At 55.6% G+C, this 25,943-nt stretch overlaps 6 protein-coding genes across 6 annotated transcripts; 4 read left to right on the top strand and 2 right to left on the bottom strand.

The window, feature by feature from the left end:
• The first annotated feature begins 15 nt into the window (after nucleotides 1–15).
• On the top strand, nucleotides 16–698 carry CSUI_004555 (uncharacterized protein). The gene has a single exon (XM_068064743.1). It carries the CDS (start codon nucleotides 131–133, stop codon nucleotides 365–367), a length of 237 nt encoding a protein of 78 aa, XP_067923288.1. The 5' UTR covers nucleotides 16–130; the 3' UTR covers nucleotides 368–698.
• A 367-nt stretch (nucleotides 699–1,065) lies between these two features.
• CSUI_004554 (uncharacterized protein) lies at nucleotides 1,066–1,516 on the top strand (the record flags this gene model as incomplete). The annotated part of the gene is made up of 1 exon (XM_068064742.1): nucleotides 1,066–1,516. A coding segment is annotated over one exon (225 nt), but the record flags the coding sequence as incomplete, so codon positions are not given.
• Nucleotides 1,517–2,787: 1,271 nt separating this feature from the next.
• On the top strand, nucleotides 2,788–9,011 carry CSUI_004553 (uncharacterized protein; the record flags this gene model as incomplete). Its single annotated transcript, XM_068064741.1, has 6 exons — nucleotides 2,788–3,189; nucleotides 4,391–4,610; nucleotides 4,848–5,009; nucleotides 5,277–5,360; nucleotides 6,521–6,805; nucleotides 7,849–9,011. 6 exons carry the CDS (start codon nucleotides 2,788–2,790, stop codon nucleotides 9,009–9,011), a joined length of 2,316 nt encoding a protein of 771 aa, XP_067923286.1.
• Nucleotides 9,012–10,129: 1,118 nt separating this feature from the next.
• CSUI_004552 (fatty acid elongase) lies at nucleotides 10,130–15,841 on the top strand. The gene is made up of 4 exons (XM_068064740.1): nucleotides 10,130–11,008; nucleotides 12,104–12,231; nucleotides 12,801–13,049; nucleotides 13,802–15,841. The coding sequence occupies exons 1-4, from the start codon at nucleotides 10,589–10,591 to the stop codon at nucleotides 14,124–14,126; spliced, it is 1,122 nt and encodes a 373-aa protein (XP_067923285.1). The 5' UTR covers nucleotides 10,130–10,588; the 3' UTR covers nucleotides 14,127–15,841.
• Nucleotides 15,842–16,537: 696 nt separating this feature from the next.
• CSUI_004551 (putative enoyl- hydratase isomerase) lies at nucleotides 16,538–18,570 on the bottom strand (the record flags this gene model as incomplete). The annotated part of the gene is made up of 6 exons (XM_068064739.1): nucleotides 16,538–16,658; nucleotides 16,853–16,931; nucleotides 17,063–17,185; nucleotides 17,393–17,501; nucleotides 17,717–17,775; nucleotides 18,432–18,570. 6 exons carry the CDS (start codon nucleotides 18,568–18,570, stop codon nucleotides 16,538–16,540), a joined length of 630 nt encoding a protein of 209 aa, XP_067923284.1.
• A 1,368-nt stretch (nucleotides 18,571–19,938) lies between these two features.
• CSUI_004550 (calcium-dependent protein) lies at nucleotides 19,939–24,971 on the bottom strand (the record flags this gene model as incomplete). Its single annotated transcript, XM_068064738.1, has 9 exons — nucleotides 24,372–24,971; nucleotides 23,575–23,822; nucleotides 22,473–22,772; nucleotides 22,231–22,343; nucleotides 21,895–21,994; nucleotides 21,238–21,285; nucleotides 20,843–20,979; nucleotides 20,241–20,498; nucleotides 19,939–19,989 (listed from the first exon to the last, which is right to left on the bottom strand). The coding sequence occupies exons 1-9, from the start codon at nucleotides 24,923–24,925 to the stop codon at nucleotides 19,939–19,941; spliced, it is 1,809 nt and encodes a 602-aa protein (XP_067923283.1). The 5' UTR covers nucleotides 24,926–24,971.
• Nucleotides 24,972–25,943: the final 972 nt, after the last annotated feature.

Raw genomic sequence — 25,943 nt, 5'->3', positions numbered from 1 at the left:
CGCAGCGCCTCGAGGAGAATCGTCTACGACAGATGTCGGGAGAACAGTGGCGAATGTTTTCTCCGGACCGAGCCCCACGGCTCTGGCAGCAGGGACTGCGCACAGCCCAGTCAGTGCATCCAACTCCGCGATGGCGACGTCACCGGTAGAGTGGCACCAGCCAACTCATCGCGATAATGCCGCTGCAACCGGGGACGGATCCGGAGAGGCACGTGATTCAGTTGTCAGAAGCGACAAGACGGAGGGTCAACGCTCCACTGCCGAGGAACAAGAGGACGAACTAAGCCGGCCAAGAGAAGCAGGGAAAGAGGGGAATGAGCCGCCAAATTCGGCGCCACATGTGATCGATCTAACGGAAGACGAGTGAAAAGCCCGAGCAGGGCTTCCCCGTCGGGCACGTAGCTGGGCATATTGATGCCCGAACTTTGCTGGGTGCGACACGATGATGGTACCGGCTGTGGAGACAGTTCCTTTGGTTTGGGCCAAGGAAGAGGGCACTCACGTTGGCGCGGTTCGTAGCACGTAGACAAACCTTCTGATTGTTGGATGGGTGGAGGTGGAGGTATGAAGGGTTGTCTTGGCTATGCGTGCATAGTCCAGTATCTAAAAAGAAGAACTAGTCTTCTTCTGTGACCTTGATTGCGTCAAGCCGAGGGATTAGCTCAAGGTGGAAATCGTAGGTTCTTGATTGAGCCTTTGACNNTGAATATGTATGTACGCATATATATACATATTTGTATCAGAATGAGTGTCTGTGAAGATGTATGAAGTTAGAGCGCTCCGTGTGCCCATTCTTTATGCGAGGGAAGCCAGCGTGTCAAGATCTACTAAACAGTCTTCTGTACCTGCCCATTGTCACCAGTAGTGGCGTGCCGCAGCTGTCTGTGCGGAAAGGCGGAGTTCCGAATGTAGTAGAAATGCGAAGCCTGCCCTCAGCAAGCTGCAAGGCCAGCACTTTTGGCCGAGAAAAAAAAAACTGCGGGAGGTCGGCGGGCGCAGCTCGGTTGCTCATTTCCACTTTGTAGTGCACGGACGGTTGGATGTGGCAAGTTCACTTTCCTCAAAGAAACCTGTTGGTCCCGGAGAAGCAACAAACGCTGACAGGAAATACACTGTCAAGGCTTCCACCGGAATCTAGACACTTCCTACCGCATAACAGACGAGCTCCACTGGACAGCAGGTGTGCAGTCGACAGGGGCAGTACAACGGTCGAGGGACGGCCGGTTACTTCGGAGTGGGTGTTTCCTTCGTTTATAAACGGCTGCAGAACATCAGAGAGACGTGTAGGGTAGCCCTGGTAAACAGGAGACCCCAGGTCCGGTGGCTAGCAAGGTCTTGCCCCAACTTACTACTCCCGTCTTCTGTTCAAGTCAACTCCAACAACCCAAACACTTCTGCGCGAGGGATGCCCATGTCAGAGAACCCGGCAGATTCATGGGTCACACAGCGCTCCCACTATCACATTACAGCCTGGTGCACCGCGGTTTCCTTCATTTTTCCGTAGCATGGTCCGGGATCGCTGCTTTAGCAAATCTGCTTGCCCTTGCAGCCACCAGCAATCAAGGAACAGAGAGCTGACACCCTCGTGACAGCCTAGCGGTCGGGCTCCCGGGTACCTTTCTGGACCCCCTTAGGAATCGGCAGTCAGGAGTTCGTTTCAGCCAGGCTTTTCAGAGGTTGCCCCGCATTCAAAATGGAACTGGCAAGATTCCGAGGTACCTGGCGACGCGGTTCCAAGGGTTTCTGGCAACCACCCAGCCTGATGGCCAGCTTCTGGGCCCACAGCCCGTTCTTTGCATGCTAGCGAGCCCACCGACCGATTCTCGCGTCAGGCACGGCGCGGAGTAACTTAGCACACCACGTCTTGAAGTGCTCTGTCCCTGGGTTCGTCCGTGGAGAAACGCTGTGGGCTGACCCGACACTGCACACCCACAACCACTTAGAAACATGGGAAGCTGCCTTGTGGGCCTTCCGGTTCTCCAGGGGGCTTCCACCATCAGACGACGGCATCGCGCCCTGGCTACTATCCCTGTCGTCGATTCTGGCAAGGGATTCCACGGTGCGTAAGCTTTTTGCTGTTGAAGTCAGGATCTTGGCCTGCTTGTTGAAACTCCTTAGAGACCGAACACCTTTACCTTTGAAACCGCGCAAAGCCCGCGGTGATTAGTGGCTCCCCTCCTGACTCGCACAGCGATATTCTCTTCTGTTGGCTTCGAGCCTACATGTGCGTTGACTGTTCCGGGTAGTAGTTGTGAACAAAGCACCGGAGAATAAAACGCGGTACCAGGAGTGAGCTGACCAAAACGGAACGAGGTATCAGAAGTAAGTCGGCTACACGGCACAACTTACTCTTCGTCACGAATAATGCCAAGCCGTCAACAGTGAAACCCAGTGTGACGCAGTCTAACTCAGCAGAACGACAGTTCTTCTCGGTCCTCCGCAGGGTTCGCATCTGTGACGACTTGATTTCAGTAGTCTCCCGCGCACCTGCTGGTCACACTCCGATGTGATCACGTTGATCTCTAGTTTTTCTTTTTTCCCGGGTATCAAGAGCGGCTAGAGGACGCTGACGCTGATTCTATCCAGCTTTATCTTTCATCGCGAAACAAAGTGCTTGGGTGCGAAGCCCTGGAAGGCTGAGGGGGCGCCGATCTATGCCTGTCGCACTGCGCAGTCTGGCCGGCGGAAAGATGATCCCCACCTTAATATCAGAGCATCGTACACACTGCAGCTGTTCGGGGCAGTCGAGCAGTATCAACCGTCTTTCCGCTGAACAGAATTTTCGCAATGAAGCGCCCAGGCAAACAGGCTGCTGTCCTCGAGGGCATCAGGAACAGGGAGTTCCTGCAGAAGCTGAACCAGCTACAGCAGAAAGAATTGGAGAACGCTAGAAACCAGAAGCTGCTGAGCAGCCCCGTCGACACGCGGTTTCAGCGCCGCAGTCCGCTGATTGCCATGAAACTCGGGTCCGATGCGAAACGAAGCGACGCCTGTGGGGAGTTTGTGCCCGCCTTTCTGACCCAATATGCTAGTGGCCAGGACAGCACCTCACCGAGACAAATCGAGCCAGCGGCGCAAGTTCTCCCCCCCACTGTTGTGGGAGCCGACAGCAGCCTCACGTCTTCGTCAACAGCGAGCACAGAAATAGTCAGCCAGTGTTGCGAGACTAGAACGACAAAGCTTGACAAGGTAGTTGAGGAAATGCGGAACAGGCTTGAAATGTTGAGAGGTGGGTGCTGCTAAGTGCGCTGCCGTCGCTTCTTACGTGGTGTGGAATGACGGGGATCGAACGCGCTTTTTCTACGGATTGCCCCCTAGGGTATCCAAGGCGCGGATGGAATCCTCGCCGAATTCCAACAGTGGCTCTCCTAGCGCAAGGGGTCTCCCGATTGCCTGTACGTCTTGATTCCGTTATACAGCGCTGGCAGTCCGCCGAGCTGAGCTTCTCAAAAAGAATTCCCTGGGGTTGTCCTGTTGTCCGTATCCCCTCCGCTGTATATCAAATACAATGGTTATATCTCGGTGGCTCCTCTAGTCTGACAGGGATCACTACAGCCCCTTGTATAGTGGGGTTGCTCGAAGAAAGGTCTCCTTCACTATTAGGTATAACCCTAGTCGGTCTCTAAACAAAACTTGCCGAACAGGAACAAATTTCGGAATTGCAGCAGGTTTTGACCAACCCTTTTGCAAAAACAGCTGGACGGGTGTGCCCGGTGTGACCTCTCGTTACTAGAGAGCGTTAAGCGAAGGTTGCCTTCACAATGTTTGCGCGGTGGGCGAAAGTCATTTACCTGCGCTCATGGAGGCTCTGAAAGGTAACTGATGTAATGGTGTCCTTACGGTGCTCCACAGCTGGGGAATCCTTTGCCTTCCTCGTGTCTGTAAAGGAGCGCGAGTCCGACAACGTTCAGCGACTGCTGAAAAAGACAAAAAGCGAGTTTCTCGAGCGAATGGATGCATGCAACAGGCAGCGGGAGCTGCTTGAAGCGCGGCGCAAACGGTTCAAACAGGTGGAACTCTTCCCTCAGTTGTGCAGTGGAATTTAGTGGCTGAACATCTACCGCTTAGCCGTCGCGGTTGGCAATACCTTCTTATTCACTCTCAGCCCTAGAGGGCGCACCGCTACCGACTCTTGTTCACGAGCAGATTGAAATCCCTCACTGACTTGTCCCTTACCCACTTCGTGCTGAATAGCAGGCAGTGTCCACTTGACACCTCGAGCTTTAAACTGACCTAGGCCCTGCGCACCACGAAACTTACAGCAGCCCCGCTTAAGGCTGCGAACGGTCACCTACGTTGAGAAGAGGAAGCTGTTAGTGACAGGCCCTGTTTACGCTTAGGCGAGGACCGATACTCTGTATTTGCTTTTGGATTCCCTGCGCACTTACAGCTGATTCTCGCTCGAAGTAGGCTCCTTCAGAGGAACATCGAAAAGGCGAAAGCGAGCGACGAGGCTTCATCGAGCACTTTACAGGGCATCATCCAGGCCGACAACAAGGTTACAGCCCTTCGCGGCAGGCTGGCCCAGATGGAGGAACACTGCAAGCGGGTCGAGAGGCTTGCCAAGAAACTTCAACCCATCAAGTGGGTGACAGCACCTGAGCTGCGAAGTAAAATGGCTGGTGTCGGCGCGGACAGAGTCACTAACTGAGTGCGCGAGTCCGTGATTGGGGGCGAAGCCTACTGATGGTGCGTCTCCGTGTCTCATTGCTTCTTGAATCCTAGCACAGACTCCTCTGAGGTCCATCGCTGGTGTCCTGGCGTACTGCACGGCACGGACCAAGAAATGCTGGAGCGGTGGGGGAGGCCGCGGATGGGAGGGAAACTGAGGTCATAGGCTTCGACAGACTTGGGTTGGTTGGTTGCGCTGCCGAGCAGGGCGTTCGTCGAGCAGGCGGCAGGACTCTCTGGCGATGCAGGGGAACCAAGTGGCGAGGGTCTGATGAAGCGGATGGCCACTCTGCAATCGACGAATGAGGAGCTACGGAAGAAGCTAACGGACGCCATCGGTGAGACACAAGCGGCAAAGCCGACAAGCTGCGACGCTTCCTTCTCCAGCTTCAAACCCCTACCCAAAGGCCTCAAGCCGCTCTGCCGACATTTGTGTAGCTTGTTCTCTTGCCTGTCCTTCAGCACTGCTGAGGCGGAATCTTTTCTCGGGGCGTGAGGCCCGGGATGAAAGAGTAACTCTTCCGAAGTGCAATGACAACGCAGATTCAGATACACCCATGTGCCGGTGACGATTTTTCTGACAGAGTGTCTGTGTGCTTCGTCAGACCGTCTAGAGCAGACGCGGCTAGACTGCAACGCACGGCAACTACAGGCCTCCAACATTCTGCTCAACATGGCTTCCAGCTCAAGTGAGTGAGCCAGAACGAAGTTTGTTGCAATTTCAAGTTGTCTCACTCACATAAGCCACTGCCGAGTCGGCTACGGCTCCAGGGTTCTGGAGCAACGAAGAATGCAGCAGGCCGAACGGTAGGTGCGGCAGGAGAGCTGGCGCCTGTTTCGCGTCCTTGTGAACACGTTTCCCTGCCCAACTAGCTAGATAGTGCCGTCGGGTTTGCCGAGCCAGCTGAGACTTGGCAGGTCCAAGTATTCACTACCTGCTGATGTCCACCCAACAAACTACAGCAGGTGGAACTTCACGTTCTTTCCACGGTGTCGGCGTGCGGGGCCCGCTCCCTCGAGAGCCGCTGTCTTCGCCACTTGGAGGGACGAACCTAGGCAATACGTGCAGCGGGTCATCCTGTATATGCAGGATCCCCCCGGTTTGACGTGGGTCTGCGATGCTAGGCGAGCTACAGAACCAACTGGACTTCCTGCGGCAATCTCGTCAAGAGCTGGAACAGGCGGTGGCGACGGAAACTGAGAAAATTTCAAGCGACACTGCGGCCATCGGAGCGATTTGCGCCAACGTCCAAGTACTGCACACGGTACGACACATACACGTTTCTCCTATTTCCGGGATGTAGAACGCGATCACCGCCTTCGGGTGTCGGGAGGCAGGGAGCACTTTGCAATGCTTCGATATGGCAACCGCTCGGCTGTGTCGTCCAGGAATGTGGGCTTCGAAGTAACGAACACGGAGGCACCACACAGCTACACGAATCCCCGGGCTGGCTATGGCAGGTCCAAAGGAGGCGTCCGCTGAGGAAGGGCCTGAAAGCGGTTCTTTCCTGACACTGCAGTCAGCAGCTCCAGCCCTGTCTCTGTAGCTCCCAGCACGTTTACGGATTGTATTGACACTGGCCCAGAGGTGTTTCTTTCTCCACAGTTTCGGTAAGGGGACTGTTGGCTGAGCCACGGGATAGGGGGCCGTGACGACTGCAATCCGCCATCTGCTGACAGCTGCTCTGGTGCATGGGCACCGAGCGTTCGCTCTACTCGGCCAAGACCAGCGTGCCCATCTCAGCACTATCGTGCCGGTGGCCCCGTCTGTTGCCACTCGGTTTTCTGCTTCTGAGTTGGGAGTGTCCGGGCGGGGTACCGGGGCTGTAAATTCCTTTGATCCCGGCAGGAGCGAATGTACGTGTCAATCTCATTCGGCCGGTGGTGGGCATTCCTTCCCTGTTGGTTCAGCGGCTTCACCAGTCTCGCTTTGCGCCGAAAACATATCCGCTAGATGAGACAAATACCAGTACTAAGAGCCCGAAAGAAGGCAACCTCCCTCTTACACGATTTCTCGATGTGATGCAAGCATCAGTTCAGCTAAGACAGATTGCGGACCTGGCACGCAAGTACAAGGCGATTATCAAGGAGGCGGATGTAGAGCGCGACAAACTCAAGCGCAGAGGTACGCTGTGTTCCGCCGCAGCCTTCCGGGTCACCGGGGATCCTACATCCTGCACCTCCCTTTGTTACGACCTCGCCCCAAGAACCCCAACCAGAGGCAGATAGTTGGGCAGGCACTGCCCCAAGGCCCGTAGCGTACTGAAGCGCACCGGCCAGGACCAGAGCCAAGAGCGCCTGATCTCCGCGGCTGCGCCCGTGCATTCGACATCAAGCGCTGGCGGTGTCACCTTGGTAAACGGAACCTCTGGCAGAGAAAGACCTCAGCATGTACACCCAAGGAGCTGGCTCATTTCCACCCGGAGATACGCGGAGCTCGCTTGTTACTGAGGCAGCTATCCATGTTCACGATCTCGGGGGGGCGGGCAACTACAGCTATCATTGTCGGCTGACTCAAACGCTGCCCCTACATTAGCTGGCGCTCTCCGTATATAGCTGCACACCAGAGACACGGAGCGAAGAGCTGGCACGTGAGTCTCAGAATGCCAGAGGTGGTTTGAACGAGTTTCGCATACTGGCCGATGTGGAAGGTCTACCGAGTCGGACACCACACACACGGCGCCCAAACGGTCATCCTCGGACTCGTGTGCTTGAAGCCTAGTAGTAGTGATCTCTTCGGTCCAGCTGTCTCAAGTCTTTTCGGTACGAGTTTGTTCAAGTTAGGGGTTCACCGTGGTCTGCTGCCGGAGCTAACGACGTCCTCCGTGGCTTTCACGCAAACCTTTTTCCGCGTTCCTCATGAAGATGGTTGCACCTCCGTTGTTCCGCGTAGTTTGTGGCTGAGTGCTGCGTCGTGTCAGCGCGCGTCCGTCGTTGTCCCTGCATGACACTGACTGAATACAGTGTCCTGGAGATGAGGGAAACACTCGGGCTCCGCTACAGCCATATTTGGTGCCCCCCCTCCCTGATCCTGAGTGCGCGATCACCCCATCTGGCACTCTGGCTCGAGTCTTGCGTTGCCACACCCCTTCGCAGAGGGGTGACTGCCGTGGCTTCAGGAGTCCTCAGAGATCAAAACCTGCTGACTGTTCGAGTATCCTGTGCTTCTTTTCTCAGCCCAACGTGAGAAGCACGTGCAGCGCTTCACGGATTCAGCAATGCTGGTCGGTTCTTCGTCAGTCCCATTCGCTGCCACAACCATCGGGAAGGCGCCAGCTTCCGCGTCCCCACGGGCCTCCTCGAACTGGCTCCGCGGCAAAAGTTCGCACACTGACGCTTTTCACGGTGACCGCCTAGCATCGCCAACGGTAGAAAGCGGGAGAGCAAGTCCCAAGCCCTCGTTACTGGTGCGGCAGCAGGTCTGTTTGAGTCCTGCTGCTGAGGACGCGGCACAAGAAGACGTTGTAGAGCTTGTTGTTTTGAAGAAAAATCCCTCCAACCAGGGAAACTGCCAAGCACGTAGCCCTTCACTGAGCACCGCCCTCCTGCAGCTATCACTCAGCGCGAAGCGCAATAGTCAGCTGCCGCAGCTTGCACCGTCTCCTCAACAACGTGGCGGCCAGAGTCCACTCAGCCGCGGTAGTGCAGGCTGCTCCTTTGTAAGAAGAACAGAGCTGAAGAAACCGAGCTTCGACCACTCGCCCCCCCCCCCAGCAACGGGAGATGCTTCGGCGAAGAAGCCCACTTCTGCTCCGCCCAAGACGCCGACACCGAGCAAGGCAACGGCAAGCAGCAGGCAGATATTGCCAGCTGCCCCGTGGTCAAGTAGGACCAAGGCGGCCCTACAACAACAGAAGAGACGGACCAGCCTGGATCTCCTAAGAAAACCCACTACCGCTGCAAAAACATCCCTGTCGAGTCGTCAATCCAGGGTTGGCAAAGAACTGACGGCAAAGTCCCTGGGTACGACGTTCGGACGCCTTCGCGCAGAAATGGAACGTCGGGGCATGCCTCCCAATGTACAGGAGTCCAGAGATGGCTTTCGCATGGTCGCCCATCCTTCCCGAAGCACCGTGGTCCAGACCTTCGAGACATCGTCAGCCGTCCATGAGCGGGGCAGGCAAGCCAGTAGTGGCGCAGTTGGCATGCAGGCCTCACTGGCTGGCAGAGCTGGACGGCAGAGCAAAGCGGTCTCGTATCTGGTAGATGAAGAAAAAGCCGTGTTCAAGGGGATGGTCACCAGCAAAAGCTGCGCGGAAATCCGGGCGATCAGCAGTAAAGATGGCCCGGCTACTGCGCTGGGGCACAGGGATGCCCTCGCAGATACGGCAGTCAAGTAGGCTCTCGAAGACATCCTGTGCTGCGAGTAGTCTAAAACAACAAGTATTTTTGCCGGCATTCAGTACCACAGGATTTGCGACTCAGAATATCGACTGAGAAAGGAATGACAATTCTGGCCGAGAGGGAGCACACTCGAGTTGAGACACCGTCTTACACCTGCTACGACAGAGGAGTGGAGCAGTCCAACGCGCTCAGCTTGCACCGCTTCCAGAAGCTTCGTCTTTCAGCTTCCCGGGCTGTGTGCAGTACCCCTTGGCCTCGCTCGTCAGAATATCGTGTGTCTGCCCCGTGGCTGTGGTGCCATTAAACCTGCTTCGGTGGCTACGAAAACACTGAAGCTTGGTTCACTGCTGGACCGTCGCCCCTGCTGAGGTGAAACATCGAGCCTGTTTGGGCCTAGGGGACGGATCTCCCACAAGCAATAATCGATTCACCGTAGCTGTTCTGTGTCACTGTGGCCCGCGCGAGCAGCTGCTGCCTCGTGCGAGCATCCATTTACCAGCAGCTCGGGGACAATGCCAGTCTGGTCTTCCGAATGTATCTTCCGAGCTAGCATCAGACCCCGCCTACAGAACCGAAGGCGTTTCAGCGAGTGGTCTCTCCACGTATAGCAATGATGCTGCCCTCACTGGCACTCCCATCCCTACTCGCACGAGTTCAGCGCCGTGCACTCAACGCAGCGGTTATCCTTGAAGGAACTGTGGACGCTGCGCATCTGACTGCTGCTCTCGGGAGCAACAACAGCGGCAAGCAAACTTGCCGTCTTGTTTGTAGCCGCTGTCGCTGTTTCTACGTGTGTCAGTAGCGACCTACGAAGAAGCCTCAGCTATCCGACGTCCGCCTGTCGAGAATCCCTAAGCGAAGCCACTGAGACTACCGGACATGTCCGGGTTGTGCCGCCCAGCTCCCTCATGCCGAAGCACCACATACATCGGCTCCTTTCTGGTTCCAAAAGTTTGAGCCGAAAGGCATTTGGATTGGTTCGTGTGAACGGGTTCCCGTGCTGCAACAGAACAAGGGCCTGCGGCACGGGAACAGATGCGCCTCACGCATGCGGCACTGTCGAGACCGCTGCTGACGGATGCGTTCTCAGCAAGACGCGAGTTCATATGTTTCGCGGTGGTCGATCGAAAACAGGAATCGCCTACTTCCTCTCTTTTGACGGCGGAGCAGACATTCTGGCTTTCAGCATTACACCTCCGAGCGCCACCCGCAGCCGTCGGACAAGTGTCATCTACGGCGCTGCACGGTGCCGCCGACCCAACAGCCCACGTAGCAGCTGGGAGCACTAAACCGATCCCTTGACGGTTCTTTTTGCCCGGAGTCATCCTGCGGTGTTTTTGAATAAGCATGCTCTCTTTCCTATCTTGAAACTAAGGGGACCGGGTTTGTTTATGTCTGTTCGGTGTATGCCGGTGTCTGTTTCATTGCTTCGCACGACTGTCTGCATATCGAATCTGCGATTTCCCGCCCCCCTGCGAGGAGGGCCGCTCTCGCCCTCTCCATTCTTTGCCGGCGCGTTTTGCGCACGACGCGACCGGACATCACTTGCTCTCATAAAGTTCTCAGCCCGACCATGGCGCCTCCAATTGTAGATGCACCGCTAATTCAGCTGCTTGCTGGCAGCTTTCGACTGTACCGCGACTTCCTCCTGTCCTTTGACAGGGTTGCAAACTTTTTACGTGCCGCCGACGGGGCTCTAATGTCGTTACTTGATTTCTACAATCCTACCCTCCCCGCTGCAAAGCGCATACCTGCCCGGTGGCCGCTCATGCAACCGACGGACCTTGTGGTCATCATCTTCACTTACCTTGGTTTCGTCGCCGCAGTTGCAGGAGCAAGATTTCTTTCTGCTGTGCGAGGTAAAACCCAACTGAACGCACACACAAAGACCCTCGCAGCGGAGCCCGGGAGGAAGGATGTTGCCCCCAAACCCACGCTCGCAGAAAAGCTCAGTTTCATGCTGTTCGTGCAGATCGTTTACAACCTCTTCCAGGTACGAGGGGCTCACAGTGAATACAGAGATGGCGAGATAGTTGGTCCCAGCTGTCTCCGGAGGAGCTGCTGGACGCGACTCGGTAGCTTTGTTTCAGTGCACTCAGTGATTCAGAGTGCCGTGGGAGTTCTTTTAGCGCCGCTGCTACACATGACGCCGCAGCCGGTCACGATGGCACAGCTAGGAAATAAGAAAATGGCACTCCACGAGATCGGAGTGCGCGTCTTAGCAGCACTATTTCAACACCTGACTGCTCAGAACAGTCGCCGCGTCGCCCTGCCCTACTAGAATGTGTCGAGACCGCCTCAGACAATCGGTTCGCGCAGGGGTTCTGACGGCGTGACTGGCCTATCGCCGTCGCAGGTGAACAGATCGACAGAGATATACGTCTATAATAAGCACCACTCCAGTTGGGACTGTTACAGCCTTAGATTTGTAGGTCGCAGTTTAGGTCAGGCAAGCGTCGCTGCCACTCTGGACTCAGCTGCACTCTGTGCCTGGGGAACGACTGAAGTTGCTTTGCTACAGTCTTATGTCCAGTCACCTACGGTCACCGGCGTCGTATAGTCTATCGGTAGGGGCGGAGAAAGAGTGAGGACGTGCAGCTCGGTCTCCGTTCTGCAGTGTCTCTTCCAGTGTTGCGCAACCGCCGTCAGCTCCCACTACCGTGGTCGGAGAGGCGGTACTCGGTGTCGACTTTTCGGGGGTCGACTGTGACCTCGTCTGGTGTCTCGTACTGCGCTTCCGGCCTCAATACGGCAGTCCGGCTGTTATTCCGTTAGTACGTGATTAGGAATGGTTGGACGGATTCTCCTCCGCAGCCGAGCTCTTCAGTTTTCAGCAAGGCCTATCTTGCGGTATGCCACAGCGGAGACCACAGACTGCTTAGAGTACCGGGGGCTCTGTGCTTAGGGCACGAATCTGAGACAGAGGACCTTTTTTTCGGCCTCGGGGTCCACGCTGCCGATACTAGGGTTGTGTGTCTGTAGCAGTTCCTGCAGCAGCCGCATCGCCCTGCCACAACGGAGTGGTAGGAAGCACAGCTTTCACTTTAACTGGCAGCAGTTGAGAAGTATCAGTTGTTTCTGTGTTCAGGTGGTGACATGCTCTTACGTTGTCTACAAGGCAATGGCGGTGTGTATCTCGGAAGGGTACGGATTGGCGTTCAACAAGTTTGACCCCACCCGAGAAAACATGGCTGAGGTCGTGTGGCTTTTCTATCTGTAAGTGTGATCCGAGCTCGGGGTTGCCGGACGCCTGACAGGCTTCAACGACTAGCGCCACGTGGCAGTGTAGCAAACCACGCTTCGGAACGAGCTTCGCCGCAGGCGGGTCTAGTTCCTTCCTAGTTGACCAGTCTCCGCTAGTTTAATTCACTGCAGCCCTGTCTCTTAGTGTGGGAGCTGCGTACGTTCAAAGCAATCCGTGTGACAGCAGTCCTACGGAAAGAACGCTATGCATCGACGTCCGCTTGCAAACTCTCTTGCATACAAAGAAGAGAGGAACACGAAACACTTGTATGTATCAATATGAGTCGGCTCTGGTCCCGGACCAAAAGTGTAGCTACCCTATATCAATAGCAGGAACGCGCCTGGCGTGACTTGTTCACTAAGCAATCTCATACACGTAGGGGCGTGTGGCGGCGTAGGCGTAGGCGGTATGCGGTTTTGATCCCGGGGCATATTTCGCCACGCACGCCTCAGCCCGTCTGTTCTATCGTTTCCAATTGCTGCGGGGGACCCTCAGGCACTGTGAGGCGTGGCGCCATGAACTCCGTTGTGTGCCTTGTTAGTGTATGGGCTCCGACCGACAGACGGAGCGGTAAGGAATGGCTAGGATCGAAAAAGGCTGGGCGTGTCCCGTATGATTTCCACAGGACAAAAGTGATAGATTTGCTAGACACGGTCTTCATCGTCTGTCGGAGAAAATGGGCCCAATTCTCTTTTCTACATATATATCACCACGCGTCAATCCTTTACATGATGTGGATCAACGCGAGTGTCGGCTACGACGGAGACATCTACTTCGCAGTCATAGCCAAGTGAGTTAAGAGAGAGATAAATAATTCTTCAGTCCTAGATGCCGTGGTAGTTCATGTCAGGATTATAGCGCGAAGTCGGTCGAGGTGGCTCCTTCGGCTTGTATGGAGCGGAAACACGACCTCTCGGGTCTCCTGCGTCGTACGCGTCACAGCCGTCCCCCAGAGCCGACTTACATGTTTTGCCTCTCGAGTTACGTCTGTTTCTATCCAGAGTGTACGCGGTCACCCCCAAGCGTTCTCGATCACAGGTAGCGAGCTCTGTCGTATTCACTGGAAATGAGCTCCCCACACAGTCAGGACAGTTGCCCACGCGCACGCCATCCCGAATCCATTTTACGATCTGAGCGTCCTCTATGATTTAATCGGAAGGGTCCTGCCTGTCCAGCTTGTGTTCTCGAACGCCTGCCAGAAAGCAACAGCCACCAGGGTCGCGGAAGGGCGCTCAGTGTTGCTGCGTGAACCAGACTCAACATGTGCTACTGGTGTTGTGACTTTCTCACGTCTTACTGTAAACCCCAGCACCAGCTGGAGAGGAAGATGGACGGGAGATGCAGCAAGGTCCGAGTTTGTGGACTGCGCGCAGTTTCAGGCAAGGTATAGAGTTAAGAGCACTTTGCACGTAGGTGTCTCTTCGTGCGTGGCGAATGTGCATCAAAAGTCGTTTCTGGCCTTCGCTTGGTGCACCTACAGTGATCGATCCTGGGTCCGATAAGATATAGAAATAGAAAGGTGTGGCTTGAAATGTTTTGCAGCGGCACGATCCATGTGATGATGTACACGTACTACCTGATGGCGTCCTTGAACATTGAAGCGGCCGCTCGGATAAAGCAGTGCATAACCCGCATGCAGATGACGCAGTTTCTCGGGATGCTTGCCCAGGGATTCTACCATGTGTGCTTCTATGCTGCCTGTGAATACCCACTCCGGATCGCGATTGGCTACATGATATACATTGTTTCCATGTACATTCTTTTCGACCGGTTTGCTAAGCGCACGTACGGGCCTCACAGCACTACCAAGAAATGTCATGGGACCACTGAGGCAAACAGAGAGAAGAGAGCACTGAAAATGACATAGTCATCTCACCCGCACCCTGAATTTTCTTGGTGCAACTGTATCACCTTGAATACTGTAGTACTTGAGAAACGGGTCGTCGTGTCTCCGGCACTTCGCCATTAGAGATTAGACTGAACGTAAGTGCCAGCTAAGGACACCTGAGGAAAAAGAGTTACTGATTCTCACCAGTCGTGAGGCTGCTAGGCAGACTTCCTCGTTAAGAGACAGCTTCTGCATGTTGTGAGGTTTCGCTGTTTTGAGGGGCGTTACGTCTTCGTAGTCAGAACAGTGTTGTTTACCCATTGATTTTGCTTTGGGCTAGGGTTCTCTCGTATTTGACCAAGCCAGCTGCAATGGAGCGACGTCTTAGCAGAACTCCGGGCCAGGCAGGAAGGACTGGCTCCAGTTCGCTGTCATGTCTAGATGAATGCTAGCGGCAGCACGCCTGGAGGGGCGGAGTGGGGGTGTCCTTGCCCGGATGTCTGTGCCGCCGGCAGACAGTTGTAGGTCCGTCTAGTATCGGGCCTTATGTGTCGTTAGCCCGGGTGAGAAACAGCTTCACAACGGTTCTTGACCAATGCTACCAAGTTGTTGGAATGCCACATCACACGTGCCCTTGACCCTGTCTTCTTCTCAACTAGTGCCCTTCGCCCCATCTGGAGACATCATTTCTTTGTTGGCTTCGTAGCCGGACAGCCCCGGCCTGTCGCTGACGGGGACAGGAGTGGGCCTCGTGTGTTGGGACCTGGGCAGCCGGGCACCAGGGACAGGGATTGTCAAAATTCCTTCGCTTCAACCAGTACACGGAACGAGCCCGGGACAAAAGAGAATTTGTTTCGAAACTCTCTGTTGGTTTTGCTGGCCCAAGATGAGATTGCAAGCGGCCATGATGCACCGCCACAGGCCGGGTAACTACAGGAAGGGTAGCCACTTTTCGCCCAAACAACCTTTCGACGTCTGTCCGCCCGGAGTGCCTTCGCACGTGGTGTTGACCTTGCTGCGGAGTGCGCTAAGAAGTGGCCCGATAAGTGTGATATCACACTCCCAAAAATCAGAGAGAGTTTATCATCTATTTTGTGTGTGCTCCTGTCGTCATGAAGGTGCGCCGCGTACTCGGAATGGAATGTTGGACAGGGACCGAGGCATGCGTTTCATTTCTTCCCCGCACAGCCACAGACATTCACCTAGGCCTTCATGCCATCTGGAAGCAGGAGGTAAAGGCGTTTGCTATACGGTCTCGCAGACCGCCAAAAAGTACTCAGTCGCTGTCTTTTGGCATTCACGTGCACTGCCTAGCCCTCTGGAGCGGAAGGCAGACCAGCGAGTAGAGCGGGAGTCTTGTGTGAGACTGTCCCGGCCCCCCTTTACGATCAGGAGCTTCGTCTCCATAATGGCTGCAGGGCGTTCTGGGGGCGTTACTGGTTACGGACCCGTTATGTACCAGTGCCATGAACAGCGCTACCTTGCAAGACGCCCGAGTTGCCGCTGTCGGACGAGTGGCGTAGTCCGGAGGGGTAGCTATCTTCCTCGCGCTCCATTAGTTCAGTCGGCTTCCGCGCTGTGCCAACTTGCAAGAGATCCGTCGCGAGCTGTGGGCTGCCCTCTACTGAAGTCCGTGATTTGCATGCTTGTGCTAGTGACGTGTAATATGATTCGGGAGCGCTCATGCGTCCTGCCAGGTGCGGCGCCGGACTTGCTGGAATCACCGAACGATGTTTTAGAGTTCGCTTTCTCACCGGCTTCCTCGTGGCCGCCTCTGGCTGAGGCTTCCAGCTGTTACTGGCATCTATATCCTCGGATCTGCTAGCGCACCACTTTATCTGAGGACCGAAGGGCTGAAGTATGCCTTCGGTCAGACGGGACAGACCCGTTATCACAGGGGTCCGAGCCTTAGCATAGCAAGCCAACGGCGGAGCGAAATGAATTGCTAAAGTGGGAGAGTGTCTCACTGGAAGACGCTTGTCTTTCTCTTACTACTGAAGAATGGTAGCTTTCCTTCGTACGCCTCACACCACAGATCCACGAACGAGTCTTGGTACATGTGTGGAGGACACACCAGTCAAGTTCACGGCACCTGGCACGATCGCCCAAAACACAGATGCGCCCCACTTCAGACAGCCTCCAAGACAAGTGAACTGCTATGCCCACCAGTGACAGAGCACCGCCACTGCTGGGGTGCCAGTCAACTACTGACGCAATCCTCCTGTCAGGACCAACTCACAGAGAAAAGACACCATCGAGTAGTGGGACACACTCAAGCGAACGCTACTGGACAGCGGCACGCTTCAGACGGTTGACCAGTGAAGCACCTTCCTTCGGAAGAAGCTCCCCAGGAACCAGTACCGGCGGCCAGCTTCAGAGGGCCGGCCCGTCGAACTGGGTGGGGAGACTGAAGATGGCGCGCGCTCAGCGCCAGCACCAGCCAACTAAGCCTATAGCCTGGAAACTCCTGAAGCTGCCCCACTACGCAGGGAACTGACCAATGCTGCCGCTGCTCCAAGACCCGCGTCCAGCGCCCGAAGTTCCCTCTCGTACAACTGACGCTTTATCGCTCTGAAAAAGGGAGCCGCAGCATTCTGTACGTAGCAACACTTGGAATTCCAAGTGGCTAGCACTCTCTCTGGAGGCACTACTACAGGGGCCGTGACAACCAGTGGTAAGCGGGTGTTGTCACTGAGACCCCCGAGTTCGCAGGGCAGGACCTCGCTTCTCAGACCCCCCGAGGAGTACTAGAGCACTGACCTCACCCGTAAACAGAACGATTCTCGCCGAGAGCCGCTTGGGCTGCTGCCAGCTGGAGCGCAGCGTTCACTGCCTCCGCCTCGCCTGCAGGCACCGTCAAGACCTGGCGACACCGTGCACTCGTGCAGAGTTACCACACGAGAGAGAAACCCACCAAAAAAAAGCCCTCGTTCGGCCAGTGAATTGGCAACCCCCCAAGTATCAGGTGTCCTCACCTCTGACAGCTTCGTCCACTACACGAATTGTCGCCGCGTCGTCGGCAGACCAGCGCTTGCCGGCAAGCAACGTCCATGTCCACGAAGATCTGACGATCTTGGCGGACACTACTGCACACATGCCTACGCAGACAGTCACCGAACACCACCTCTCGGCGAGTGTACAACTGAAGCGTTGCTGGATGTCAGCAAGGTAGACAGCGACTATTGGGGAAGTTCTACAGACTGCGTGGGCAATGGCTGTCTCGCATCAACCCGTAGGATGGCGAAGAACACGCGGACTCACGGGTGAAGTGGCGATCGGTGTCGCGCCTCTTAAAGCAGCCCTACCTGGAGTTAGAGGCAGTCCAATGTGAATTTCATTGAGACACAGGAAACCTCGGGCACTGTTCATGACTCTGTAGTCGCAGCAAAGCGCCACCATGGCGCCACCGCCAAACTGCACACACTCATCGCAGGCACGGTTGCTACTGCTCCATGTCAACACGGCACCCGAGAGGACACCACCGTGCAATTAGCTTGAGCAGCAAAATCACTCATCAAGATGCAAGCTGTTGAACGCGATCAGACGGCGCGGGCTCTCACAGCTCCGCCGCAGTGAGTGCGCGAAAGCGATACACTCTTCACTCTAGACAAAGGGAAATCTAAACTTACCGCGTGTCCATTGATACACGCGATGAGAGGCACAGGGAGGCTTAGAAGTCGCTTTAAGACTGAGAAACAACACAACAACAACAGCAGTGTCTGCCGTCACCCGGCGTTCCAACGAACTCGACCTCGCACAAGCCGGCCGCTCTCGCAGCAGAGCTGGAAACACCAAGCTTAGCCCCATTGTCGCAGCTGTCTGCTTCCCTTTGTTCATAAAGCTGAGAGCATCCGAAGTGGCAGTTTTGATCACTGCTAAACTACGCACCAACCCGTAAGTTCCGTTAGGATGCGCTTTCGGCCTTCCATCCTGACAGACCGTTGTTTCGGCACTTCGCGTCCTACGTTGATGGAATGATCCTAGGAAATGTTCGGGGTCTTCTGAGAGCTCGGCAACGTTCAGCCCGTTGCAGAAGAACTTGCCCTCTCCCCGTAAGACGCAAGCCGTGGCACCTCGATGGTTCTCTGGACAGTTCGGCGAGGAGCCAACGACAGCACATCACGGAAGTCGCTCGGCTGACTGAAAGAGACTTCTGGACCGATTGCCAAGAGACAGCACGCAGTCAGTTGAAGACAGGACGCACACTACAGACGCAGCGCAGCACGTGCCGTTTTGTTCGCCCGATGGACTAGAGGGGGGCGCCAGGCCTCAGGCTGACCGGTACAGCATTTCCTGTCCCTGCTGATATGCGAAATCTAAGATAGCCGATCAGTCGCGACTAACCGATCCGATCAAGGTGCTCATGCAGCTTCTGCATTGTCTTGAGCGTGATTCGGTTTTCATCAGATCCCAGATGAAGGACAAAAACCCCCTTCGCGTCTGGTTTTGAAAGCCGCGGGCACGCGGCTGAACCTAGGCTCATTGTCCACTCAGTCAAATGCCTTGGTAGAGCTGAGGTCGACTGGAGACTTCAACCGCCGAAGCTCCGAAGTTCCCTCGCTTCCAGAAAAAACCCCAAGGGGCTTGAAAGCCAGCCACAGCAGTTTGTTCAGCAGCGACGTCCAACGTGTTTCAAAAAGTGGTGCTTGACTCGAAATCCAGCTTGCGTTCCGCAGGCCAACACAGTCTTTGAATGAGAAAAACGCGCTATTCACTGACTGGAGAGTCAAAAAAGTAGCGAATGTCGTTGCCGGCGGAGAGAAGAGCTCACACTGCTGGGAGGAGCTCACTACGGTGTGGCCCTGGAGCGTGGGCGCCGGTACGGAGTCTCCTTCCTGTGCTCAAGCTTGGTTCGCCAGGGAGCTCACCAGCGATATGGTTTTTTGCTTCACCCAAGGAGAACGCAGACCAGGGCTTTTTGATGACAAACTGAGTGTGTGAGTGTGTGAAGTGGGAGGCGGTAGTTCTTCCCTGACGAAGGGAATGCTCGGTTCAGCCTGCTTGGCAGTAGATTCTGTTGCTTATAGATTCTCAGTGCCAACAGGGTCGTAGTACCAGAGGTTCTGACGAAGGAAGTGCGTCCTGTGTGACGCCTGTCTGCTGTCTCTCTAGGAGCCACTTCGGTCTTGCGCAGTAAACTCACATAGCCAGCGATGACTGGATGAATACCGTTTTGCCTCGGCAAGATGGTCTCTACCGTGTTCAGAGTACCTTCAGTGGCGGTCCTCCAGGCAACTGGCGGCTTTCCGAGAGGTGACTCCAAGCGCGGAGACGAGGTACCCTACTGGCCTGTCGTGATCGGAGAACTGTACGGGTCAAGAGTTCCTCGCTGTCCCAGAAAGTGGCTCGCCTGCCACGTTGCCCAAACGAGAGCGCCGAAGGTATGCGATACTTTCAGTTTTGATGCAAACGTTGCGATTGAACGCAGCGTCAGTAATAAACGATAGCGGCTAGCAAATCCACAGCTCTGGAAACACTTCATGCAGGGGCGCGCAGATGGGCCAGCAGAAGCTCAGCCCGACTTTGTAGTGAGGGTTGCCCGGGTGATCAACCGAGTCCTCCTAGAAACGAGCTGAAGGTACACCTCGGTCTTTTGTGTCCGTTACACCATTCTTGAGGAGGAGTTGATTGTCGACCTGAATAGCGTGCGGCCGACAGGACAGTGCGCTCAAACTCGAAGGTAAGTTTACCACAGTATTTCGCGGCGGTCGGGTTTGGGCTAATCCTTCTATCAGGACATCGCAGGTCACTGTAAGTGGCAGGCGGAGTGCTAGCAAAGTGCGGGGGGAGGGGAGGACAAGCCAGTGGCAGTGCTGCGTAGTCAACAGCTTGGCGGCTCTGTCCTGTCAGCTTACTTCGGGTCACCTCGTCTCATCATTTCCATGAACTCGTCGAAGTCGATCTGCAGCAGTCGGAAAGAGGGCAACCGAAGCACTGTGGGCTGTTCAACAACGCAGGTCAGCCCGGCCGGAAGTGTCACGTCCTGCAGGATCACTCGATGCCCGTCAACCGTCAGCCGCGACGACGGGTGTTGAGAGGCGCGGCGGCGCCCGGGAGGGCGTGCGAGCAAGCCCAACCCGTCATTTAAAGGTACCCGCACCCACGGGTACACCGGAAGGCACTCTAGTGAGCCCTCCGTAGGCGGGGCCTCACCTCTCCGTCGCCATTCCTATCCACTTCCTTTATAAGCCCTTTCATCTCCACCATGTTCTGTTTGTACTGCTCCTTAGCCGCTTTCTTCTCCTCGGCGGCGATAGCTTTGCTGTCTCCTCCATTCTGTGCTCCTGCAGCCTCCCGACCAAAAATGTTTTGCACGTCGGCACTTAGCAGGACTTGTGCTAACTCGTCGGCTGATATGCGTCCGTTGTTGTCGATATCGAATACTCTGAAGGCCGCCCAACAAACGTCCTCCTGAAAGCAGAGACAAGTAGATAAGAAGCTGGAAGCGGTGGAAAGCCTCGCAGTTGCTGGGGTGTCCGGTTGTCCAGTGTTTCGCAGACCGCGCCTTACTCGTGCTGCGGCTGTAGGTGATAGGAAGGTGTTTAACGGCCCCAGCGTTGTCTCCCAGGGTACCGCTTTTTCACGTGGTCCGAGGCTGTTCCCGCTTCAGCATGGTATCAGTGCTGATGTCATTCGATGGCTAGCAAACTGGGCATGCTGGCACACTGATGAGGCTCACCACTCATACTGGAGCACACGCTGTCTGGAGCAGAAGAAGGCTGTATGCAGCTAGCTGGCCCTCCTGTGTGATATACCTGAATATACTGGCGTTTGTCAAGGGACGCAGCAATGAATTCCGTGTAGTCAATGACGCCCGAGCCGTCGCTATCCACTTCATGCATGAGGGCGTCGAGATCTGGAGGGAGCTCGAGTCCGCTTCTTGTTAGTCCCGCTGAAATTCGAAGAACAGGTGACATCACCGCTAGGTGCTCCTCTTGCTCCCACTGTCCTCAGGGTGACTCCTAGCAAGTGAAGGGCGCTCAGGGTGGAAGCGCGTGCACAGTTCGCGGGCGACCATGCAAAGAGCTTTTGTCGCCCAAGCGCGCCCACCGGCCCAGACACTTTTACGGAGCTTGCAGTTCAGGAGGGCTGGCAATCGAAACCTCATAAGGAAATCGACTGCGTTATGCAGGGGGAAGAGCTTTCCCACCTCTGATCTCGTTGATTGTCAGTGTGCCGTCTCCGTCCTCATCAAGCCCTGCACAGATGAGTTGCAGAGGCACACACCGTTGTCAGATTTTCCTCTTGTCAAGCGGGATCGACCTGCCCGGGACGCACCAGTGCGCCTTCATGACATGTTCGTCACCCATGTTGGGAATCCAGCGTTACCGAGGAGCGGCGCTGTGGATAATGTCGGAGACAGTCGCGGGTGGCTTTTTTCTAGAGCTTCAACCAGCTTGTCTGACGCAGGTGTGCGGTTCAGGTCGCATTCTCGACATACCGTGCAGGTACAGTTAGTACTTGCTCCCTGGCCGTCCATCCACAGCTGGCGTTATAGCAAGCATCACGTACCGACCAGGTAACCGGACTCGCTCTGTCCCCGTCTCTCCACCAATCTCCGGTGACTTCCTCCCATCAGAACCTGTGTTGTTTCTCTCTGCCCCGCCAAGAAAAGTGTCTTTGTATGCTCCCAAAAGCACGTGCTCTGTGTAAGCGCAAGTACCCCTACCGGTCTGACATGTCCGCTGAAGATTCTCTCTTCTCACCGCCTGTTAGCGTACGGCCGTCACGCAGTCTGCGGGAATTCTGCATTTCGTGAAAATGCCCGGCTCTGACATCTTCTCAGGAGACCAGCGCCAGGGCCTACCGAGGAATACATTCTTGAGTGCCTTGATTTGGCCCTCGTTCATCTGCTGAGCAATCACGGTCAGCGCGGCCTTTTTCAGTTTGGAAACTGCTCGGAAGGCCTGGGACGCACCGGGACAGGAACTCAGCGCGGCTCGGTCCTCTGACCGCTCTCTCTTGTCATTCTCCCATCAGAGCATGTGTTGTCACTTGCCGCTCAGCCAAAAAGTAGTGTGCTCGAGTTCTCTCAAAAGCTTCTGCGTCACATGGGCAGAAGTGTCCTTGCTGGAGCGTCCGCCGTGCACCAAACAGTGAACTCAGGGTGTAAGTGAAGCTGCAGATGGCCGGAGAAACTGACCCTGAAGTTATCAAGAATCTGTCCGTTCAGAGGCGCGTCGGCAACCACATTCCCTTTCACTGCGTAGTGCTTGATCCACGGATGAGCAAGCGCTTGTTCGGCTGTAAGCCGCTCTGTAGCTCACGCGACACAAAGGCAATAAGGGAACATCGACGCAGCGCCACTGGGCTCCTCGGTGCCTTCGTACGTGTCCCGGGTATCGGGCGAAGGTCACCAGCAACGTCACTACCGCAGGGACTCACGTGCGGGGTCGTAAGTCAGCAACTTGCGGATAAGGTCTTTCGCCTCCATGCTGACATTCTTCCAGTCTTGATCGTTGAAAGAGAATTTCCCACTCTTCACTTTTGCTAGGATTTCTGCGTCGTTGTCGCCATGGAAGGGAGGGTAGCCGCAGAGAAGAATATACATTATCACGCCGGCAGACCACATGTCACACTTGTAAGTATACTTCCCCTGAAGAACCTGGGGGGCGACGTAGTAAGGAGTTCCTGCCTTCGTAGCCAAGACCGTTGTGGGCCCAGCCCGCGCAGCCAAGCCGAAGTCTGTACAAGACACCGCATGTTTGCAGTTTGCCCCGAGAGACAGGTGACCACTTCGCGCCAGAGCAGGTTGTTTACCCCAGGCTTGGCTAGAAGGCGCAGCTACTGCCAACGTTCCACAGGTAAAAGCTGAGCGGACACGAACTAGCAAAAGCAGGCCGGACAACGGAGATAACGTCCCAGGACCTCCGTCCACCCAGAAGCTCCTCTGCACCTAAGATTTCTATGGTTTATTGGGTCTCCTCGAGTCTACGACTCTCGGTGCCCGGGTTGGTGCGTAGGACAAGCGGACCGAAGCACGGTTCGCGCTGCGATGTGCTGGTGGACAATTCTCGGTGGAAAGTCTCTCGCTGTCGAAGATGGCCCCCGACAGGTGCGAAGGTGCCAGGACCTCACGAGGAAGCAAGTCTGCAGTAACAGGTAGGCACGATAGCGTTATTCCCAGACACGAATATTTTCAGCAGCGAAGCAACTGCGATCAGCACCTTCCGTTGCTCTGTTGAGGGGGAGTCTGAAGGTGACATGTCTGAGGAAAGAGTCCGAGTGCCTGTCCATTGCATGGCCGCTCGTTTTTGTCTCATCTTTTTCCCCGAGGTTTCGATGGCTCCGCACGAGCACCGGGCTACAAGTTCTCGGGTCCCGTCCAAGACCCATGAGCAGAAGACATCACGTGGCAGAATAAACTGGGTACAGCCTGCAACGTGGTTTCCCCCAAGGCTTCGCAGCGCCCGCCTCTACTTACGCGACTCCCGCAGGCTGAAGGCTCCATAGTCTTAGCAGCTGCATTACCACGAACGCGGCCTACCAATGATCTTGAGTGGAGCCTCTTTACTCTTGTCTGCAAACAGGAAGTTCTCCGGCTTGAGATCACGGTGCGCAATGCCGTGCTGATGAATGTAGTACAGGGCCGCGAATACCTGTCTCATCACACTGCCCGCGTACATCTCACTGAAATAGCCCTCTTCGATGATACGGTCGAAGAGCTCTCCTCCTTTACACAACTCCAGAACCAGATATATGTTCTTGTGATCTTCAAACGTCTCGAACAGTTTGCTGATGGCACGGAATCAACACAGCAAATTTTCCTTCCGTTCATGGGACTTCACCTGCTAACGCTCTGCAGCCGCGCCGCCAGGCGAAGCCCGGTTCAGCACTCGTAGATACATGAGGAACCGAACGGGGAGTGCGCGAGGCTGGTGACTGGTGTAAAGCTGTAGCTGGTTCTTGCCCGCCTGTGACAAACCCCTCCAGTTTTCCCGGGGTCCACGGTAGTGAGCTGTCCAAATACTCAGCGGCTGGCTTGTTGCTAAGCTGTAGTGCCTCAACTCTGGTGGTGGCGCCTCGTAGAAAGTACAGCAGTAATGTCGCGGCTTTACGGTCGCACACCGGAGCGTGATCCACGCGAGGAACACGGGAGTATGAGATCGTCCTGCATATCCGGGAGGTCAACATATCTTGGCATAGCGGTTGTGCGGAGACCTGGGAGATGAGCTACCATGCTTTCAGAAGGAACTACTGGAAGGAGCTGCCGCGGGGCAGGCGGGACTTCCTCCGTCTCGGACATGTAAAGTATGCCAGATGCAAGAAGCTGGAGTCTCCCACATGATATTAGGATGGTCGAGACTCTTCATGATTGCAATTTCTTGTCTAAATCTCTTCACATTCTTCACTTTGGCCTTTCCGATAGTCTTGACAGCTCTGACATTCTTCGTAGCTTTGTTTACCGCCCGGCAGACGCTGCCGTATGTCCCTTGGCCGAGCTTCTTGGTCTCCACGTCATAGTATTCAGTGAGGGGCCCATTATAGGAAAGGATGAAGCCTTCTCTTCGAAATTTGCCGGCCGTAGATGGGGAACTGCCTCCCACAGGTCCCGGAGTGCCATCCTGACCGCAACTGCCATCTCCGGGAGGGCCGCTCACTTGGTCACCTGCAAGCTCGGACTGAGGCTCCCCTGCGGTATTTCCGGGGCTTCTGGCTCCCTGTCTCTCGCGTCCACCCGCCCCTTGCCCTGCAGAATGCCGAGAGAGACGCAGCCCAGCATGCTTCTGTTCCTTGCTGCTATGTTGCTGAACAAGCAAAGGGCCACTGTCGCTTTCCGCCGGGACAGCGTGCTGGTGAGATCTTGGCGGGCAGAAACAGTGCGGAAAGTTATGCATGTTGGAATAGTAGGACCGCCCTGCCGGCTGAGACTGCTGCGCGCCGCTGTAGAAGTGGTTGTCCACGACGCGATACAAGGTGAAGCGGGAGTCCCCGGTACAAACCGGGAAGCGCGCGCGCTTTCACGAGGCAACTCAAGCGATTTCCAGGCAGCAAAGTGGACAGCGGCGACAGCCTAGGAGTGGTCCGGCGCATCAGCCAGAGACATTTTGGAGAGAACTTCCAAGTCCCAAATCGGCACTACCCCGTCACCACCAACATCGATTGCCTCCGGCCTCCACGCTGAGACTGCGAATCCCGTTGGGAAAGCCCGAAGAGGTGGTGAGAGAAAAGTCCATGGACAGAACTAGGTCATGACTGTTTCCTCTGGAGACGGGCGCAGGAGAGACTGGTGTTACAGTGACAGTGCGCAAAGCTGCAGGCTGTTTGACCCCGCTCCGAAGCCTCTCTGCGGTTCCGGGGTAGCCGCCACCGATGTAAATCTAAGACAGAACTGTCTTCGGTGCAGCTGGCATTTCTCTCCGGTGGTACAGACAGGAGCGAATGCACGCGCTCGCGTCTACAAGTAGAAGATCTGCCTGATCAGCAGCGCACCGCTCCTCGAGAAACCGTGCCGTTCGTTGCTTGGTGGGCTGAGCCGCCCCTGTCTTGTCCTCCCGCACGGCTCTCCCCTGCTCTAGTGTCAGCTCGTCCTTCCTGAGCACCGAGCAACCGGTAGATGGGAAAAGAGCAGTTCACGTGAGCTCGAAAAGCCTTCCTAAGGCAACCCTCGCTATAAGCTAGACGGACGCGTCCTGTCTCCCTTTCGGCTCCCCACGGCACCGGGGCTGGGCTGCATCTTGAGCAGACGCGAGGCGTCGTCGATAAAATAAGTCAGCTGTATCAGTAACGAAAGAGGAGCAGAGCGTCGCGGCGACCAATGAGACATGCCTTCCCCACGCGGCAATGAGATTATTCTGTTGCGCAAAAAGAATGGTACCCAAGACGACTCTGCCTCGCGCATCGGACAATGAGAGT

The sequence above is a fragment of the Cystoisospora suis genome (genome assembly GCF_002600585.1).
Source record: "Cystoisospora suis strain Wien I chromosome Unknown contig_2144, whole genome shotgun sequence".
Taxonomy (NCBI): Eukaryota; Apicomplexa; class Conoidasida; order Eucoccidiorida; family Sarcocystidae; genus Cystoisospora; species Cystoisospora suis.
The sequence above is the reverse complement of the archived record's forward strand: the minus strand, read 5'-3'. Positions and strand labels throughout refer to the sequence as shown.